At 44.7% G+C, this 19,156-nt stretch overlaps 1 protein-coding gene across 4 annotated transcripts in view; it reads left to right on the top strand.

Annotated features, from left to right (window-relative positions):
* unc5db (unc-5 netrin receptor Db) overlaps nt 1–19,156 on the top strand; it is a 249,648-nt gene that overhangs the window by 123,241 nt on the left and 107,251 nt on the right. For all 4 annotated transcript variants that reach the window (XM_017709276.2, XM_017709277.2, XM_017709275.2 and 1 more), the window contains exons 3-4: nt 13,880–14,023; nt 17,352–17,455. In XM_017709276.2, the coding sequence (XP_017564765.1) occupies nt 13,880–14,023; nt 17,352–17,455 (248 nt within the window). The remainder of the gene's footprint in view (nt 1–13,879; nt 14,024–17,351; nt 17,456–19,156) is intronic.

The following is a 19,156-nucleotide window of genomic DNA, read 5'->3' as shown; positions in this document are numbered from 1 at the left end:
GTCTTACTCCAATAGGTGTTTGTTATAAAGGGAGTGATGTGACATTACACCTGTGTCAGGTGACATTTTGCATCAATGCAACTCAATCATCATCATACCTGTGTTTGCACGGTAGTAGACCCCTAACCACAATGTCATCAGAAAGCCTGTTACTGTAGTTACGCTTCAAGTGTTTTGTTTTGGATGACAAGTGAATCAAACATGGGCGGTATAAACACAAAAGCACGGTGCTTTCCAAGGAGAGAAACTAACAGCTATTCAAAATCATGTTTACTAGGACATTTTTGGGGGGGGGGGGTGTTGGGGGGGAAGCAAAGGCAAAGGAGCCTCAGACAGAATAAGTCTCTTTATCCAATATATAGCAGTTTTGGCACTTGCATGGCAGGTAAACAAAGAAACTGAGCTTCCTTTCTCTGCTTGGTCTACTTCTACAATTAAACTCACCATTCAAACTTGTCTCTGAGTGTCTGCTGTTTGTCCTTCAGCTCTTGCAAAACTCTTTTCAAAATCATCTGAAAGGAGTTTATCCATCTTAAGGAAAGGTACTAGACAGCCAGGTTCCTTGGTGTATGTGGGTAGGTTCAGGACCGTGATCTGTTCAGATATAGGCCACGTTAAAAAGATAACGTGGACCACTTTTACCTGCTCCGTGAAAGAGAGTTCATTATTGGGGCACAGATGGCCACAGCTTTAGCCACAAGGTCTGCACAACTTTTGTTTCAGTGGGAACCGTGACCATTCGCATTGCATCAGTGACTGAGAATGTCAATGCCGGACATGATCAAATGCAGCAAGAACAGTCCGTCCACAACTACACAGAGAGGGATGTTACAGTCATTTACAAATACGCATGACCATTTGAGAATTCAGTGGTGTAGTAACTCTCGGTGCTGGTCTACAGAGACGTGGAAAAAGGTGCTGTGGTCAAATGAGTCACCCTTCACCATATTCTCCTCAAGTCGCAGAGTGAAGGTACACCAAGAGAAGGGCACAGGCCTGAATGCTCGACTTTTGTTGCATCTCACATTAAGTCTGTGAGGCTGTGAAATCTAATCAAGAAAATATTTGGAAATTTGTTTTAAAATGATTGCAATTGCAAATGGTTAGAGTAACTATTCATAGTCACGACTAAGACACGGCAGAACTGATGTATCTGTGCACGTAGCATCAAAATAGTTGCTTGTAACATTTGCACCAATTTAACGCTGTAGGACTCCTGCAATAATAGCCTTTTTCCACCCAAGTTGCTTTCCTCACAGTGGCTGGAGGAGCTGACTCTGTGGTTTGAAGAGATCTTGGTGAGCACCGTGTCCGCTATGATGAGTTTTTATTTGGAGGTTTGCATGAGGAACCTGCCATGCGGTGCTGGTAGGGAGCCCATCAAAGCCCGATGCAGGATGACATTAATGCACTATTACTGCATCTTCCCCTCAGCTAAATGTCATGTCCTCCATTGTGCGTGCACTTGTACATGCATACACAGGGTTTGGGATTGCTGTGCAATGAGTCACTTAGCATGGGTCACATAGAGCCCGTATTGGAATTAGACAATTACAGGAACGTGCCATATTGCTGTTGTCGGAAACAAATCTTCCTAAATGCTAAAAAAAAGCTTTGCTTTTAATGTGAGTCAATGGAACTAGTGTACTTTTTGGGCTGTTTCTTTTGATCTATGAAGGCTTTCCACAAGATCTCATTTGTGAGATCAGGCACTGATGTTGGATGAGAATAGTGCAATCAGCAATCAGTGTTTCAGTTCATCTGAAAGGTTTCCCGTGGGGTTGTGGTCAGGGCTCTTTGCAACAGAGGTCGCTGGAGTTCCTGCACATCAAACTTTGTGCACAGGGGCTCAGTCCTGCTGGGACAGGAAAGGATCTTCCACAAACTATTGTCACATAGTTGGAAGCATATAATTGTCTAAAATGTCTTTGTATGCTGTGGCATTGACATCATCCTTCACTGGTACTAAGGGGCCCAAACCCTGAAAAATAGCCCCAGCCCTTTATCCCTCCTCCACCAAACTTTGCTGCATGCAGTGTTCATTCAAGTAGATAGCATTCTCCTGGTATCCCCCAAACCTAGATTCATCCTTCAGACTGCAAGATAGAGGAGTGTGATTCAAGTCAACTTAGGCTGATGTGCAGCTGCACAGCCTTGGAATGAAGCTCCTAATGCACAGTTTTTATACTTATATTGCTTCCAGAGGCAGGTTTTGGAACTCTGTAGTGAGCGATACCATAGGCGACGTTGAAACATGACAAAATGATAATCATCGTTCACTAAGAAAAAAATTAGAGGACAGTGAGTCTCATTAGCATCTGCAGTTAGTTTTGTTACCTCAATAGTTCATCTGAAGAGGCAGCGTCTCTTAATCATCCAACACGAAAACCTACCAAAACAAAGTCTTGTTAAGTTTTAACTTTCTTACACAACTGCCATCACCTGAGAAGCAAGCCTGCAGGGCTGGGCTAATTTTGGCTGGAGTCTTCTTTGCAGTTAACCAGATATCTGTTCATTAACTCTTACAGGTACTGGTCATACCAAAGTTAGTCAGAATTCGCCTCACTAGTTATTGGTGAAGTCTTGCTTTTTAAAGTTCTGCAAAAATGTCAGTGTTTCACAGTTTTCTTGTAATTTAATTACTAGCGATGTTTTCTGTTTCATCCCTCTCACCAAAAAAAAAAAGAAACAAAGAAAGAAGGTAAAATTAACAGATTCACACATTTTAATACATTTTCTCATCTATTAATTATACATTCGACATGTTCTCACAAACTGCAGACATTTGCCAGAGTTTTCATGAATATTCATAACACCTGCATTCTGCCTCCACCCCAGTTCTGAAATGGTTTATTTTAGGTGCGGATAACTGAGTGACAGCCAATAACACCGGAACAAAAAAGTGGGGCGGCCTAGCAGCCTGCCAATTAATATTCAAATGTGTTTGAATGAATTATCCTGTCAGGATCATTGAGATAGAATGGCAGAGGGAGGCAGTGGGGGTCAATGTGGTGTTGCGGGGGAAAGTGATTGAAAACTTACTCTTTGTCTTCGTCATGATCTGATTTCAACATAAGCGGAGCCACAAAGCTGCTCGTAGTTTAGCAGAACAGCTCCCAATGATCAACTGCGGCGCTGTCCATGGTCCTGAAACCTGTTCCCATTTTGATCACTGTCATCCGCAGCAGCGGTGTTTATGCTGCTTAGATCCGCAGTGGTTGTTTATTTGTGAAGGACGTTTGCCAAAACCCATTATACAGTTTTGATTATGCAGAACTGTCTACAAATCTGAATGCAAAGTATTGGACTAAAACTTCTTTTCCAGTGGGTACCAGTTCTGGGACTGGGTTCCCAAAAGGCTTTTCTTTAACATATTAAAGCTGTAACACGTTGGGGTCTCGGTTGCTGTACTGGTTACTCACTCCTGTCTTTCTGTGGATCATTTTGATCATTATTCTCATTGTCTGTGAAACTTCATGCCCTCTTTGAGTGGTGTGGAGATGTAGCCCCTGATAGCCGTGTGGACGGTCACTGCCTGCGATTGTCCTTCAACAAAACAGACATACAGTTCCCTGCGAGTCCGTCTGGCTCTTTATTCTAGATAAACACAGTTTCCTTCACAGCTGTTTCTTATTCTAATAACAGGCTGGTGCTGATGTGCAGGAGAGACAGGAAGACTGAGTGTTACTTTATGAGTGAAATTGATTTGAAAGTATAACTCCACCAACTCTACACCGCCCCTCACTTAACACGAGGGGGCGCTGCCTTCACTTTGTAAAGCCTTTGGCCACAAAATTGTGACCTTTCATGGTATTAATGCCACTTTAATGTCGTAATTCTGATTGTTTTTTCTCGAAATATTAAGACTTTGTTCATGAAATATCATAGCATACAACTTTTTTCTCTGAAGTATTGTGACTCAAAATATTGTCACTTTATTCTCAAAGCCTGCTACTGTTTTTATTTTTACTAACAGTGTCTCTAAAACGGCGTTGTATCTAAGAGCAAAGAACAAATGGTGTTTTTGAGAAACGTATGCACATAAAACACGTTCTGGAGGTCTTACACTTGGCCTAGACAGCAAGACTTCTCTCGGTTTCTGTCATCATCCCACACTTATTACAGAGTCATATGCCAAAGTTTGGCCGAATTACATGCATTGTGTTGATTTGTCAAGGAAAAATACGTGAACACGTCCCATCTAAAACAATGTTCAACCTACATTTTTGTACCTTGTATGAAAATATTTCCCCAATAGTTTAAGGGTTCTCCAGGACGAGAGTTGTGAGCCAATGCTCTGATCTAATACTTGTGACATGACCTTTACCTACTCTCTGTTTGACTGCACTGTTTGCCAAACTGTCCCAGCACTAACCGCCCGCAAGACTCCCCTCATACCTCTTCTTTACACATTTCTGGCGAGTGAGCAGGCAAGAGTACTGCTGGATGTCAGCCTAATGTGAACCCCAGCTGCACTCCTCCAGAGACCAGCCGGCGGAGCAGGCAAACGAAGGACAAACGTGGCTTCCTGCACGCGAGCTCTGAGATGGCAAGCAAAGGGCGCCCTGGAGTGTGAGAGCAGGCAGGAAGCTGTGTTAAAAGCTGTGCTTCTGCTTGGAGTAGGTATTAGCTGAATGGGAACACTGCAACTGCGACTGTCCGCTGTCTGGATCTTCTCCTGGACCCCGTGGGCCGAGGGTAAACTCGGAGCTCTACCGGCTGCCCTATAGAGAAGATTGGGGACCATGCAGCCCTGTAGTGATTTACAGGCCTCACAGCTTGCGTTCTGCATGGTGTGATATTACAAGGCGTGTAACGTATACACATGTCCCAGCGTGTTAGCTATATGCAGACAGTAGCCTATTAAAACGCCGTGTGGGCACCCAGCTGCTGCTGCATTAGAGCAGAATATCACGCATGTGGCAGAAGCTCGGTAAAAGGGGCTGGGAATCGCTATGCAGTATCATTAATAAGTCTGTTTCCATGCTCATCAGTGAGGGTTTTAGAGCACCGCAGACCTTGCAAGAAGACACTGATCTAAAGAGCTTATTAAAAACATATAAGCCCTGGATTAATTCAGCTTAATGCTGTATGTTAGTCAGCGAGAAGCTTGGACTCTTGTCCCTCTCAGATGTCTCGCTGCATCTCGTGTCAGTTCCCGGGAAGTTCAAAGCGATGAGCGCTATATGTTGTTTGGGAAGGAAATGAAAAGCCCAAGAAAGCAGTGCTCTGATTAGCCTCCTTCATCCAGGGATTACACTCATGTTCCAGCGCTCGTGCCGGATAATCCGAGGCACGCAGCAGGTTCATCAGGGGGCGTCCTTTAGCGTAGGCTGTTCTCTGCTGTCCGACCCTGTAAACCGTCTGTCAGTGCCATGTCCACAGTGGCACGTTAAAGCTGGGCCAGAGGGAATTAGTGAAGATCAGCACCAATCACATTGTAGAAAAATGTCCTTTTGATTGTTTACGAGTGTGGACAAGATGACCTTTCATCAGCTTAATCTCTGAAAAATGTTAGGTTTGGTTACACTTCTGTAGGCGTGCATGTTTAAACACTTTTCATCAATTGTCATAAAAGTTGCATTTGCCAGCATTCATGTTAAGTTTTCATAACATCTGCTGTGTATGGCCAGAAGTATGTGGACACTCTACTTAATTACTGAGTTCAGGTGTTTCAGCCATAGTCATTGCTAACAGATATATAAAACATTGCTAGCAGGATAAGATAAGATAAGATAAGATAAGATAAGATAAGATAAGATAAGATGAGGCTTTATTGCCATTCGCATCACACATGGTACATGAGGTGGAACGAAATAGTGAACTCAAGTCCCAGTTAACTCCCAAAAGTAACAATAAACAATAAATAGTAAGGTGCAAATAACAGCAGCATGAGTACGAGGTAGAAGGTGCACATCTAAATACTGGTAATGTATAAAGTGACATGTATAAAGTGACGTGTGTAGGGGTGATATAGTGGAGGGGGGTGATATAGTGGAGGGGTGATATAGTGGAGGGGTGATATAGTGGAGGCACTGATTCAGTACAGCAGCAGAGATAAATAAGTGGCCATGAAGTGATGCCAGTGGCTCTTTTCCTGCATCTGGAGGTGTAAATGTCCGTGGTGGTGGGAAGGCTGACTCCAACAGTCCTCTGTGCAGCCTTCACCACCCTCTGCAGAGCTTTCCTTTCTGCCGCAGAGCAGCTTTCATGCCACTCGGTGATGCTGGAGCACAGAACGATCTCCACCACACATCTGTAAAATGAGGTGAGGACTGAGCTCCCGAGTCCAGCACACCTCAACCTTCTGAGGAAGTATAGGCGCTGATGTGCCTTCCTGATCAGGCTGGACGTGTTATTACTCCAGGTAAGGTTGTTACTTAGGTGTACGCCCAAGTACCTATAGCTGGAGACCACTTCCACTGCAGATCCTCCGACGTGTCGGGTGAGGGGAGGGATGGTGTTGCCCTTCTGAAATTCACAATCATCCCCTTTCTTTTCTCCTTTGTTCTCACTGCACCAACTCTCCAGGTGTTCCACCTCCTGCCTACAGCCACACTCATCACTATTTTCGATGCATCCAACCACTGCAGTGTCGTCTGCAAGCTTTACAGTATGACAGCCTGGATGGACGGCTGAGCAGTCATACGTGAGCAGTGTAAACAGGAGGGGGCCCAGCACACAGCCCTGAGGGGAGCCGGTGCTGAGGATGATGGTGGAGGAGGAGATGTTGTGGATCCTCACAGACTGCGGCCTGTTAGTCAGGAAGTCCAGGACCCAATAACAGAGAGAGGTGCTCAGTCCAAGTGTATGGAGTTTGTAAGCCAGGGTCTGGGGAATCATGGTGTTAAAGGCAGACGTGAAATCCAGAAAGAGCATACAGGCGTAAGAGTCCATACTCTCCAGGTGGGTGAGGGCAGTGTGGACCACAGAGGAGATGGCATCCTCTGTGGATCAGTTTTTCTAGTACGCATACTGGTGTGTATCCCCAGTGGTCAATGTTGGCTTTGATGTGGGTCATAACCAGACTTTCAAAGCACTTTGTGACTATCCGGGTGAGGGCTACTGGCCGATAGTCATTCAGTCCTGTCACTGTGGAGCTCTTAGGGACTGGGATGATGGTGGTGGTCTTCAGGCAGGTGGGGACCTGGATTAAAGAGGAGTTGAAGATGTCTGTCAGCACCTCAGAGAGTTTGTCTGCAAAGCAATTCAGCACAATGTTATCCGGCCAGCAGCAGGGATTAATCTTCTGAAGGATCCTCCTTACCAGCTACCGAAATGTCTATTGCCAGCAGTAAAGTTTGGCAGAGGAGGGATAATGGGCTGGGATTTTTTTCAGGATTTGGGCCTCTTGAAGTTTGATGTTAATGCTACAGCATACAAAGACATTTTAAACAATTATATGCTTCCAATTTCATGGCAACAGTTTGGGGAAGACCCTTTCCTGTCCCAGCGTGGCGTCCATAAAGACATGATTTGATGAGTTTGGTGTGTAGGAGCTCCAGTGATCTGCACAGAGCCCTCACTCCAACCTCACTGATCACCTTTGGGATGAACTGGAATGTTGGAAAATGCGATAAAATATGTAGGTATTCCCCACCTCCAAAAACAGGTGCATCAAATTGTCATTGCAGTCAGTTTTTTACGAAAGCTGTGAGGGTGAAGACTCCAGTATAACCACAAGATTCCCTTTCATCACTTGTGCTCTTAGCCTCCCCCTGATCTGCTCTGCCTTTTCTGCGTTTGTGTCAAGCAGCATCAAGAAGCGAAGGCTAAGGCGAGGTTGAAGTAATTCCAGAAATCTGCAGTTTTTTTGTAACGTTTCCTGTCAGCGACGCTCCTCCTGTAAACAAACAGAGCTGACAGGTGACAGAGCAGCGGTGACGCCCACCGTCTCGTCTCTCCTGTCCCACAGTTCCTCAGAAAATTTGCCTTTCAATAAGAGTTAGGGTGAAAACGACTGCCTCCTATTAACATACAGCTCATATTTTCTTCTTTCAGGTGGGATGATGTGCAGTCATTAGTCATGATTTCACCGCCTGCCTCTTTACTCTCCCTTCCCGTGCCTTTCTGTCGATGGCCCGTCTCTGGGGCACGATGAATAATGTGTGTGTCTCGCCGTGCGTTCATGAAGCTCCGGTCGCCCGTCCCGCTTTGTTTACCCCCGACTAATGCTACCGTACTACTGGCAGCTCGCAACTGAAGGCCGTCCGCTTTTGTGATCAATAAGTAAGTGTTGCGGCGAGGGCCGGCATGTCATGCTGTTTTCTTCTACCTTCTTCCCTCTCCTTCTCCTCCTCCTTGTCCTCTATAATGATTTATTTTTTCCCCCGAGGAAAACCGTCCGAGATGTTTCTTGATGAAGTGAGACGTTTGCTTTGCGCCTCCACTCTCTCCCATGACTCCTCTCTGCTCCAGCTCCCAGCAACTCACTTATTAAGGACAAGATCTGCCATAAACGTGCATCAATGTGTTGTTTGTTTCCTTGCACCGCGTTCCGAACCATCTGCTGTAAAAGGAGGATTATTAGATACATTTCTCAAGATTGAGGGTTGTGATTAGATAAAGAGTTTGCAGGGCACATAAACAAGTGAATGTTATAAACAGTTCAGACCTTTTGCATCCCAGATGGCTCTTTCTTTATCCTGTCGGAGGTTGTGCAAAGCTACGGCAAGAAAACTTAACTTTTGAACCATCATATGCTAGTAGCTTCTCGGGTCAGTATGCAGGCTGGTATTGACTGATACAAGGGCAAAGGCTGGCCTGCAAACTCGTTGAAGCATGGAATAAGACAAAAGGAGTAGGTTTGTTCTTTGCTGCTGCTTGCAAATGCCCTCTGAAATGATCCATTTATGTTGTCTTAAACGTGCAGATTGCATCATTGACAATATCGAACATACCATAGCCCCAAAAAGGAGTTGCACACATTTTTATCGATTGGTATCATTTTAATAAAAGCCTTTAAAAATGTTTACCAGCATGATATTTGTTTCAAGGAATAACTCTTTTCGCATAACATCAAGCTGGCAGTAGACTCTTTGTGGGGTGGGTGAGGGGGAATTCCAACCACACTTGAGGTTATATGTCAAAGCCTGCGGCTATTTTTCTTACAGCGGTGTTGGTGAGCTTGTGTTCACTGATGGAATCATGAACTCCGAAGTGTACAAAAGCTTTTTGGGTGCAGACCTGAGAAGTATCCAAAGAAACTGCTGTAAGGATCTGTATCCTATCAGCTGCCTTTTAAAAGAACACTGCCAAAAAGCAAATGACAGTCTTTGAATGGTCTCTTTACTATAAATGCTGCTACAGTCCTATGAATGGCACACATGTCTGTGTACTGTTTGGGGCCACTTGTCAATGCTACAGACTTTGTCCCCTTTTGCTGATTCAGATCTATGTCGAGAATAGTTGGGCGAAACGCATATACATGTCAAATGGATCAGCACGTGGAATTGGAGCTTCCCATTACTGTATAAAAGAAGCTCCATGCTGCCTTTGTTGTTGGATGACCTGCAGTAGTTGAGACATGTTCAGGAGTTTTATCACAAGAGTAATGAAGTTCATTCCTATTCACGTGCTTCCTTATTAAAGAAATATAAGGTGCCACAAGCCAAATATAAGCCTACATATTTTTAGCTTTGTTGAATTATGTTCTGTAAATATCATAGCCAAAATTCAGTTTACCATTACTATTTCTATGGTAAACATGCCCGGCCTGTGTCCTGCAGAGGATGCATTAGTCTCTAGTACAAGATTTTGCTATTAAACAACTAGGAAACCCTGTTTTTGATGATGTATCTTGAAGTTGGGAGTGACTTCTGAAAAGTTTCAAGAGCTTTGGGTGGGCTGTTAAAACGATTTTCTTGTGCTGGCCTTCATATCGGTGTCTACGTTAGCCGTGAGGGTTTCTTTTTTGCCATTGGTGGGGATTCTCAGTGGTTGTGTGATGTATTTGCATAATGCATGCTAGGAATTGTAGTAAGTAAGTATTGTGATAAGTTATAATAAGAGAACACTAATGGATGAAAACACATGAAGGATACAAAATTATGGGTTGAGGGATGAGGTTGGGAGATAATGCTGCACTACAGATAGTGTGGAGTAGTGGGTACCGCCTCTGCCTTCTATGCTGTATACTGGGGTTCAATGCCTTGCCTGGGCAAGCACCCTACACTATACCAAGTAGAGTCCTTGGGCTAGACTCCTAACATTGCCTTCGCCAACCTGTGTAAACTGCTCAAATTGTAAGTCGCTCTGGATAAGAATGTCAGAAGCTGTAAATATTAAGTGCTAGTTTTAAACTGAAGTGCTATTTTCAAAGGGGTAAATGACCACTTTCCAAAACTGGTTAAAAGATGGAACTTTGTACAGTTCATTGGCAGTATTTCATACCGCAAGACTGGTGGAGTGACGCTTGCAAGATAGTGAATTGCTTGGGCTCTAATGGAATGAGGTGTGCAATCTTGCTTCTACACGCTTATGGTAGATGAAAACATGCATTCTGAGAAAACTGGGTTTATTGTGGCTGAGTGATAAACAAACCGTCTCCATGGGGGGCACTCTACAGTCTTGGAGGGCTACAGCACCGCACAAATTAAAGTTTTTCCATGTTGCAACACGGCCAATTCAGAAGGGATTGGATGATTAGCTGCTCAGTCAGATCCAGTGTGGTACAGGTGGGAGAACGTGGTACTCTACTGTATACAGTGTGGGTATTTCCGAATAGCTGGGGACTTCTTCAGTATCCCCTAAAGGTGGTTGGTGCCTGTTCTTATGGTTTTCTCAAGGCAAGTGCTTTGGCCAACGTTGGGAGATTTCCTTTTATAAGATGATAAAGCATTCAGCCGCCTCTCTTGCACTGCCTTGGGTCTAACTTGGCCGTAACAAGCCAACGTACATTTGGTAAGCTGTGTACTTGTTTACATCCATGACATGTCTTGCATTTTTTGCTCTTTGCAAGCAACATTTAATCCATCCGCGGCTTTAAGACACATTTAATCTGTATCTGGGAAAGGATGGGAAGGTTTCTCCCGGCAGCGAAGGCGGACGGGCGCGGGGCGTCCGGGGAGCATGTCAGATTAGTGGGGCCTCGTCTGAAGCTGCCCGAGTCAGGGGTGATAAAGGAGACTAGATTGGTGTTTTGTTATTGCCTTCAGCGCAGCGCATTTCCCTTTAATCCACTGTTTGTGAGGCTGGCGGGCTGGAGAAGCTCAGAGAAACTGGAGGGAAGAAAAGAGCATACAGATGAAAGACCCCTAAGCCCCTGAGTCAGATTAAAAGTGGAAGGCGTTGCCGACGCAGAATCGTGTCACAAATCCGAATATGTATCTATTATATACATACTTCTTTCTACTGGAAGTAAAAAGGTTCCGTTTTTAAAAAGTAGATAAATACTGAAATGTGGTTTAAACAGCCTTTATTTCCAGAAATAAACCAGCTCAGGACCATGCGCATACCCACGTTCCCTTGCAGGTGTTACCACAACGGAAGTCTCCGGTGCATCGCAGGCACCCATGCTATTAGGCTAATGCAGCTGCAGCAAGCTATTTTCATCTTGTTAGTGATCTGTGGCCCAGACAAGGCGGCGGAATCTCCCGGGAGAGCCAGCGTGTTTTATCTGTAATGCACTCAGAAAGTCGGAGCAGGGGGAAGATGAAGCTGGATTTATGTAGGGCAGTGAGTGAAGAGGAAAAAGGTGGGGGGAAAACCCACCCCGACCCAGGGCCATTACATTTTTTACCAGTCGTGGAGATGGAGAGGCTTTCTTTTCAAATGTTGATCAGATGTTCTGATGCTTCTGGCGCAGAAGTGACTCGAGTCCACTTCGGTGCGCCGCTCTCCTTCTCCATGCAGCTCTCCCGCTTTTGTTCGGCTGAAAGCGGCTGCCGGCGTCATCTGACCATTCAGTGAAGTTCAAAGTGAGTGGCTCAGAAATTGTCCTCAGACATGAAGCGGATACAAAAGAGAAATTGCAGATCGCAGAGGTCAAATTTTGTCCAGTTTCCCTCGTCCTCCAAATGTAGTCGACTGGCGAAGAGTGAAGTTCTCCTGAAGTTATTGTTACGCTGGATCTACGAGGCTACAGTAGCTAACACACGAATGGAAGAATTAACGCTAATGTCCACAATGTTGAAGCTAAAAATCGATATTGTAAAAAGCTTCTTAGTGCCCCTTGTTCAGGACACGTGGCGGTTTTCTGGCACACATTAAGCCTCATCTGGTTCGGCCAAAATCAAATTTACAGCTTTTCCCTTCACCCAAATGTTGGTGATCAGCCAAGACACGTTTGGTGTCTGAAATTTGATTCTTCAGAGCTGGGTTGGCTCTTGTCGGTGTGTTTGAGGCACATACTGTCACGTGGGCGTTCAGACTGTCCAACTTCCGACAAGAAAATGTGTGTGTGTGTTTCCATTTGGTTGAAAATATAAAACACGTACACAGTCAGATGCAAAAGTATGAAGTTAAATGGCATCGTGTTGAAAATAAGTCAACACATCCTCTGCAGAGCACAAGCTTCATATTATATCTCATGCTGTGTTTCCTATTGTAATGGAGGGGCTCTCAGAAGAAACTCAGACAGCGTAATGTTCTTGTCCACTTCACTTAGAACTCTGAACAGCCAACAGAATAACGGGGGGAAATGGCCCTCGGCCTAGCTCACGGCTCTCTCAGTCAGGCTGTTCCACTAACGCTGGCTCTACTTAGCCCTGCCCTTCACAATAAGAGCGTCTGCAAAAGGAGACAAGTAACACTTCCTAACGAACTAAACAGCCTAAGCTTAAATTTAAAGCATTTAATTGTAACTGAACAGAGCACAGCTGTGCCACAATCTAACGGGGAAAAGAAAAAAAATGAAGTTTTTATAAACTTTGTTCCAAAAATGTGAATAAAACCAGACAGCAGTGATTTTTTTTTGACCTGTCTTCAGTTGAAAACAGTACAAAGATGAGGTATTCATTCTAAATTTGATGCCTGCAACATGTTCCCAAAAAGTCGGGCCATGTTTCCCAGTGTGTTATGTCATTTTTCCTTTTGAGCACATTGTTTGGGAACCGCAGACACCAGTTGCTTTGGTTGTTAACCTGTCATTTTTTCCCATTCTTGCTTGATAAAACAGTATAATGCTAGATTTTGGGGTCTCTGAAGACGGTTTTTTACACATTTGCCTTTTGAGCTAACGTAAGCAACACATTTTTTACCAAAAAAAAAAAAAATCAAAAAATCAAAATGCATAGCAAACTAGACATTTTCTGGACTTGTATTTGTGTAGTTGTTGAACTCAATCAACTAAATATTGCTAGTGATTAGTCTTGTACTGTATCACAAGAATTTATCAGTTCAGTTTGTATGAGTATCTATAAACAGCCATAAGTCATTCTCTTACGTCCATACACAAGTGTATAATTGACCTTGTTAAGCTGTCCTGTCCGTCCTGCCCTGACGCCTCCATTTGTGACAGAAGACCAGACTGCCGTTGAGGATGTAGACGTGATTTGATTTGGTTTATTAAAAAAAAAAAAAAAAAAAAAAAGAAATATTAGAGCGACTTATACCGAAGGCAAGAATAGAAACCACCTGGGAAAGTAGGAGTAACAATCTACACATCGGTGGAAACACTAATGATAAGGTGGAGCTGCATGGGAGGAGCCAGGACACTGTGACATCACTCTTAGGGTTTTCATGCGTATTCCGAAATACTGTTACTATATTAATTAACAGTGAATAACTCTAAGTACTTCATTAGTTCATGATTAGCCAGTCTTATAGCCTGTTGTTATTAAGAAGTAATGCAGGGTGAGTCTTCTACAACATGTTTTAATGAATGCCTCATGTCTCTCTCTCTCTCTCTCTCTCTCGCTCTCTCTCTCTCTCTGTACAGGCCTGAAGGTGCGGGAGGTGATGATAAACGTGTCTCGGCAGCAGGTGGAGGACTTCCATGGTCCCGAGGATTACTGGTGCCTGTGCGTGGCCTGGAGTCACCTGGGCACCTCCAAGAGTCGCAAAGCCACAGTGCGCATTGCCTGTGAGTCCCCCGCCGAACAGACTGGCACTTCTACAACACCCACCAACACATTTACAACGTGAAAAATAGGTTTGCGCTGCTGCGAAAGGAAAAACGTTGCCCTGAGGCAAATTTCCAGCCTCCAATCTTAGACAATGGGCGTTGAGGTAGCATTTGCAAACACGTAACGTGAAGAAGTGTGACCTAAAAAGAGGCGCAGGAGCCACAGATTGGGTTCGGAATTAAGCCGTAAGTAGGAGTTTCATTTCCTGCACTCGTGTCAGCTTTGTACTCGGCTCCACTGACAGTTATGATTCTATATTGAAAAAGCTTCTTAGGTCCTCTCTTGTTCAGGAAATAAGCCACGGGGGCCAGTTTTCTGGCACATATTAAGCCTCATCTTTCATTGAATTACACCGCCAGCGTGGTGCTACATTTCATATTTCCCTGTGTATTAATTCCGTCCCGTGTCCTTCATGTGATAGTCTTCCCATTATGAGATGTCCCAGTCAATTTATTCACCCCAATCCCAATCAGACTCTTATAAAAGTGATCTGATCTTTGTAATTCTGTCGGTAATGCAGCCACACAGACAAGGTAAAAGAGCAGATCTTAAAACACTGCAGTAAAACAGCAGATCATTGTACCAGAATGTCTGGAAAAGTCTTGTTTTTAAAGTGGAGGTAATAAATTTAGGGACGTCTGAGCACGGCATTCATCTTGACTCGACTCGACTCGCCTCGACTCGCTTTTGGTAGCAGCTATGGTTCCCCCTCAACGTAGCTGGTCATAGTGACTCCACATGACGTGAAGCAGGCAAAAGACCGCTGAAACAAGCAGGAGCATTTGGGAAACCGACAAGGCGACTCTGGTCGACCAAAGACGATGCCAGAGGCTGCGCTAACCCGGGAGCCAACGGTAGTAGGTGGTTAGCAGTTCTCACCAATCACTCGGTGGTCTCTAGCGTTTGTACGCGACCGTTTGGTATCGGCTCAATTCGCTTGGACCCCTGGCGGGAAGTGATGCTAAAATGCTACCCGGTGCCAGGTGCCAAGATTTGCCGAGTCGAGTCCATTCAGTGGAAAAGAGGCTTAAATGTTACGGCTGTATGTAAACACTAGCCAACTTTTGTCTAAAGGTGAGCACATAAAATCTGAGCCCACAGCTAGAGACCGTTTTCTGCCGCTTCTTGCCAAAACTGTGTACTATATATAGATATATGTATATATTTGCCATCAAATCACCCAGAAATGTGCCTTTTTAAAACTGCCATTGGCAGAAACGTTCAGAGCTGAGAGAGACGGAGCTGCTTTAGCTTATCAGAGCGATGAAATGGAAGGATGAGAAGCGTAAGAAGTCCAAACTAAAACTCGGCTTGTATCCAACTACATGAAGTCACTTCCCTGCTGGAAGTAACTGGAAGCCAGTTCATTAGTGCAGTCGCTCAAATTTGATCACAGCCGATATTAAACACGGCCCTTTGGAAAAATGAACTGATTTTACTGTAGTATTAATTGGTAGAGTAGCATCATCTCAGCTAAACTGTGCAGCGTGATTACCTGGGAAAACAGTACGTTAAGGCTCACGTTCCACAACAAAGAGCTTGGATCCAATCCGGAGAATGGGGGGGTGTTGTGTGTGTGTGTGTGGGGGGGTGTCCGTATTTAACCCTATTTAACTTCATCTTGTATATCAAACTACTCCAGAATAGTCCACCAACCGATGTATCCAGCGGAGAGAGGTCTTGTGGTCTGAAGGACAGCAGAACTGATAACAAAGTGAAGTGAAACACAAGTGATCAGTGTTTCTTTTTCAACCAGTTGGTTGGAGTATAGCTAAATAAAACATGCCGTACTTGAGTGTGTGCTGTTATGTGGTGGAGATGAGATTCTAGTTGCCAGGCCTGAGGTCTTAAAAGGTTTTAAAGCTTCACCTTTAGGCTGTGCGTGATGCTCTACACTCCTGGATTGATCCGTTTTGTTGAAATAAGCGCTCTATAGTAGTTTTCGTGTTGCTTTAACGTGAGCAAAGTTCTCCGGCTCTCCTGCCCTTTCCTGTCGATTTTGGCGCACCGTTGGCCTTTCGCTGCATCCACGCCGCCTGCCGGAGCTGTCAGAGGTCATTGAGTTTCTGTGAGAGGCAGAGAGCAGTGTAGCCACTAGGGCTTGTAAATGTTAAAAACCATTCATTTGAATGTCTTTAACAGTCTGAGTTTATTTAACAGCGGCTTTATGATTCAAGTTGAATGGTAAGCATGAGGGGGCACTGGCCAACTGCTTCTGCTAGCTTGGCCCACTCTAACATTAAGCAAGCCGCTAATAGTAGTTCAGGACCACTTTGTCGAGTAGTTTTATCCAACGAGAGGAGAAGGGAAGCGATCGGCATCAACATTCAGACTATCACACATGATGATACGCCGCCCACCAGAAGCTGAAGCTTTATCGTTTTCTCCCACATCTGTACTTCCCAACAAGCCCAGTTTGAAGGGATAACTGCCAACCTGGCAACCCTGACATGGGGCGTGCGTGCTCGTTCAAAGGCTCCACAGCTTAGCCAATGAAAAAACAACACGGTGTCCGGCGATTGGACACGAGCACCTCCTGCTGTAGGCGCTCACGCGCTGCCCTGATCACAACGGCTGATAACGTCGCTGCAGTTACGATGTCGAAATCTCAGAGAAGTGTGTGAGGTCATGAAAGGCCCTCAGTGTGGAGGTTGTCCAGGAGTTTCAGTGAAGAGTTGACGGAGCACTGGAGTCCAACCAGAACCCTCTCTCTATATGTCTCTCTCTCTCTCTCTCTCTCTCTCTGTCTCTCTCTCTCTCTCTCTCTCTCTCTCTATGTCTCTCTCTCTATGTCTCTATGTGTCTCTCTCTCTCTCTCTCTCTCTCTCTCTCTCTCTCTCTGTCTCTCTCTCTTTCGATGCCTCTCTCTCTATGTCTCTCTCTATGTCTCTATGTGTCTCTCTCTCTCCATGTCTCTCTCTCCTCTCTATGTCTCTCTCTCCCTCTCTCTCTTTCTCACGCTCTCTATCTCTCTGTATCTAACTTTGTCTCCCTCTTTCTTTCTCTCTCGCTTTCGCTCTCTCTCTCTCACTCTTTCTTTCTTTATCTCTCTCTATGTCTCTCTCTCTCTCTTTCTCTCTCTCTCTCTACCCCCCCTCCCCCTCCCCCTCCTCTGTCTGGCTTTCCAAGGTTGTTGACTGGAGCCCAAGGGCAGTGGGTTGGTTGTGGGGGTGGTGGAGGGGAGGTGGGGGTTACAGAGAGAGGAAGTGGGGGCGAGAGAGATGGGCAGAGAGATAGAGCCGGCTCCAGCCTGCCGTGACAGCTGCCTCTTATCTCCCCAAACAGACCTACGCAAGAACTTTGAGCAGGACCCCCAGGGGAAGGAAGTGCCAATCAAGGGGATGATCGTCCTGCACTGCCGGCCCCCGGAGGGCGTCCCCGCCGCAGAGGTAAGACCACGTCAGGCAGCCTCTTGACACAGCTCCCACCGGGAGGACGTCCGGCGCGGTCAGCGCGCCTGCGCTTGTGTACACAGACGCTCAGTGTTTTCAACAATAGAAAACCAGCTTTAAAGATGCTCCTATGAACTGATCCTCACACGGCTTCACGTGATTTACAGGCACCTGCAGATCAGTCAGTGCATAGGAACAGAGCTGCTGCCGTTCTTCAGCCTCCGCACCTGAAACGCTTCACAATGCAAATATGTCCAGCTGCCATTTTTAAAGGTCCCAAATCATTTTTTTTTGTTTGTTTTTTTTGGTAGAAAAGAGGCTAATATAGTTTATAAACATGGTTAAAGTTTATAACCTATGCAAGCTGAGGTGTGAAGTGTCCTGTCTCAAATTTCTTGTTTTTGTGATGTCACAAAAACCAATGAATTTACATGTTTTCACCTGTTCAATACTAAAGCAGCTTGGACTGCTTTTTTAATGACGGTCAAAACGCAGATGACGGTCATCGAATCCGAACAGCATGCAAAAGTTTGGGCATCCCTGGAAAAAATATTATTATTAATATTATTTATTTATTTATTTTTTCATAAATTTTTTTTAGTTACATTGAAGTTCACTCCTGCACATTTTAATACACGACTACTGTTCCTCTGCTGAATTAATTAACAAATCTTAACATATTTTAAATAAACGCAGTGTGTTTAATGTGTGGGATGTAATATTATATGTAGGTTTTATTCTTTTTAATATGTTACACAATAAATAGAAAACAGACAAGAGTAAATGTAAGATACGGTACGGAGTCCTGCTGGTGACATTCCAAATAAATAAAAATAATGTGTGGGAATAAGATCATTAAGTTGTGGCCACCACTTAGTAAGGCATGGGAATGAGATCATGCCTTACTAAATCATGTCCATGACTTAATTATCTTGTTCCCTTGCTTTACAAAGTCATGACCATGACCCAAGCCGTACTAAGTCGTGGCCACACATTAGGACTTCGTTCCCACACCTTACTAAGTCGTGACCAGGATTTAATTATCTTTTGCCCTTGCCTTACTAAGTTGTGGCCACGGCTTAATTATCTTATTCCCATGCCTTGCTAATTATTGTGTTCTCATGCCTCACTAAGTTGTGGCCACACTTTAGAATTTAATTCCCATGCCATACTAATTCATGGCCGGGTCTTAATTATCTTTTTCCCATGCCTTATTAAGTTGTGGCTATGACTTAATTATCTCGTTCCCATGCCTTACTAAATTGTGGCCACAACTTAATTATCTTATTGCCATGCCTTGCTAAGTCATGGCCACGCATTAGGATTTCATTCTCACGCCTTACTAAATCATGGCCATACATTATTTTTACTGAAACAGGATGTGACCGGCGGGGAATCTGTAATAAAAGCCCTTTAAATAAGTTACGTGATACTTTTTTAATCCCACAACCGGGAAATTCCACCTCCGCATTTAACCCATCCATGAAGTGAAACACCACATACACACTAGTGAACACACACACACACACACAGTAGGGGGCCGTGAGCACACTTGCCCGGAGCGGTGGGCAGCCCTATCCGTGGTGCCCGTTAGGTGTCTTGCTCAAGGACACCTCAGTCATGGACTGTCGGCTCTGGGGATCGAACCAGCAACCTTCTGGTTACAGGGCCAGTTCCCTGACCTCCAGCCCACGACTG

This window comes from Pygocentrus nattereri, chromosome 20, assembly GCF_015220715.1.
Source record: "Pygocentrus nattereri isolate fPygNat1 chromosome 20, fPygNat1.pri, whole genome shotgun sequence".
Taxonomy (NCBI): Eukaryota; Metazoa; Chordata; class Actinopteri; order Characiformes; family Serrasalmidae; genus Pygocentrus; species Pygocentrus nattereri.
Note: the sequence above shows the minus strand (reverse complement) of the source record. Positions and strands in the feature narration are given on the sequence as shown.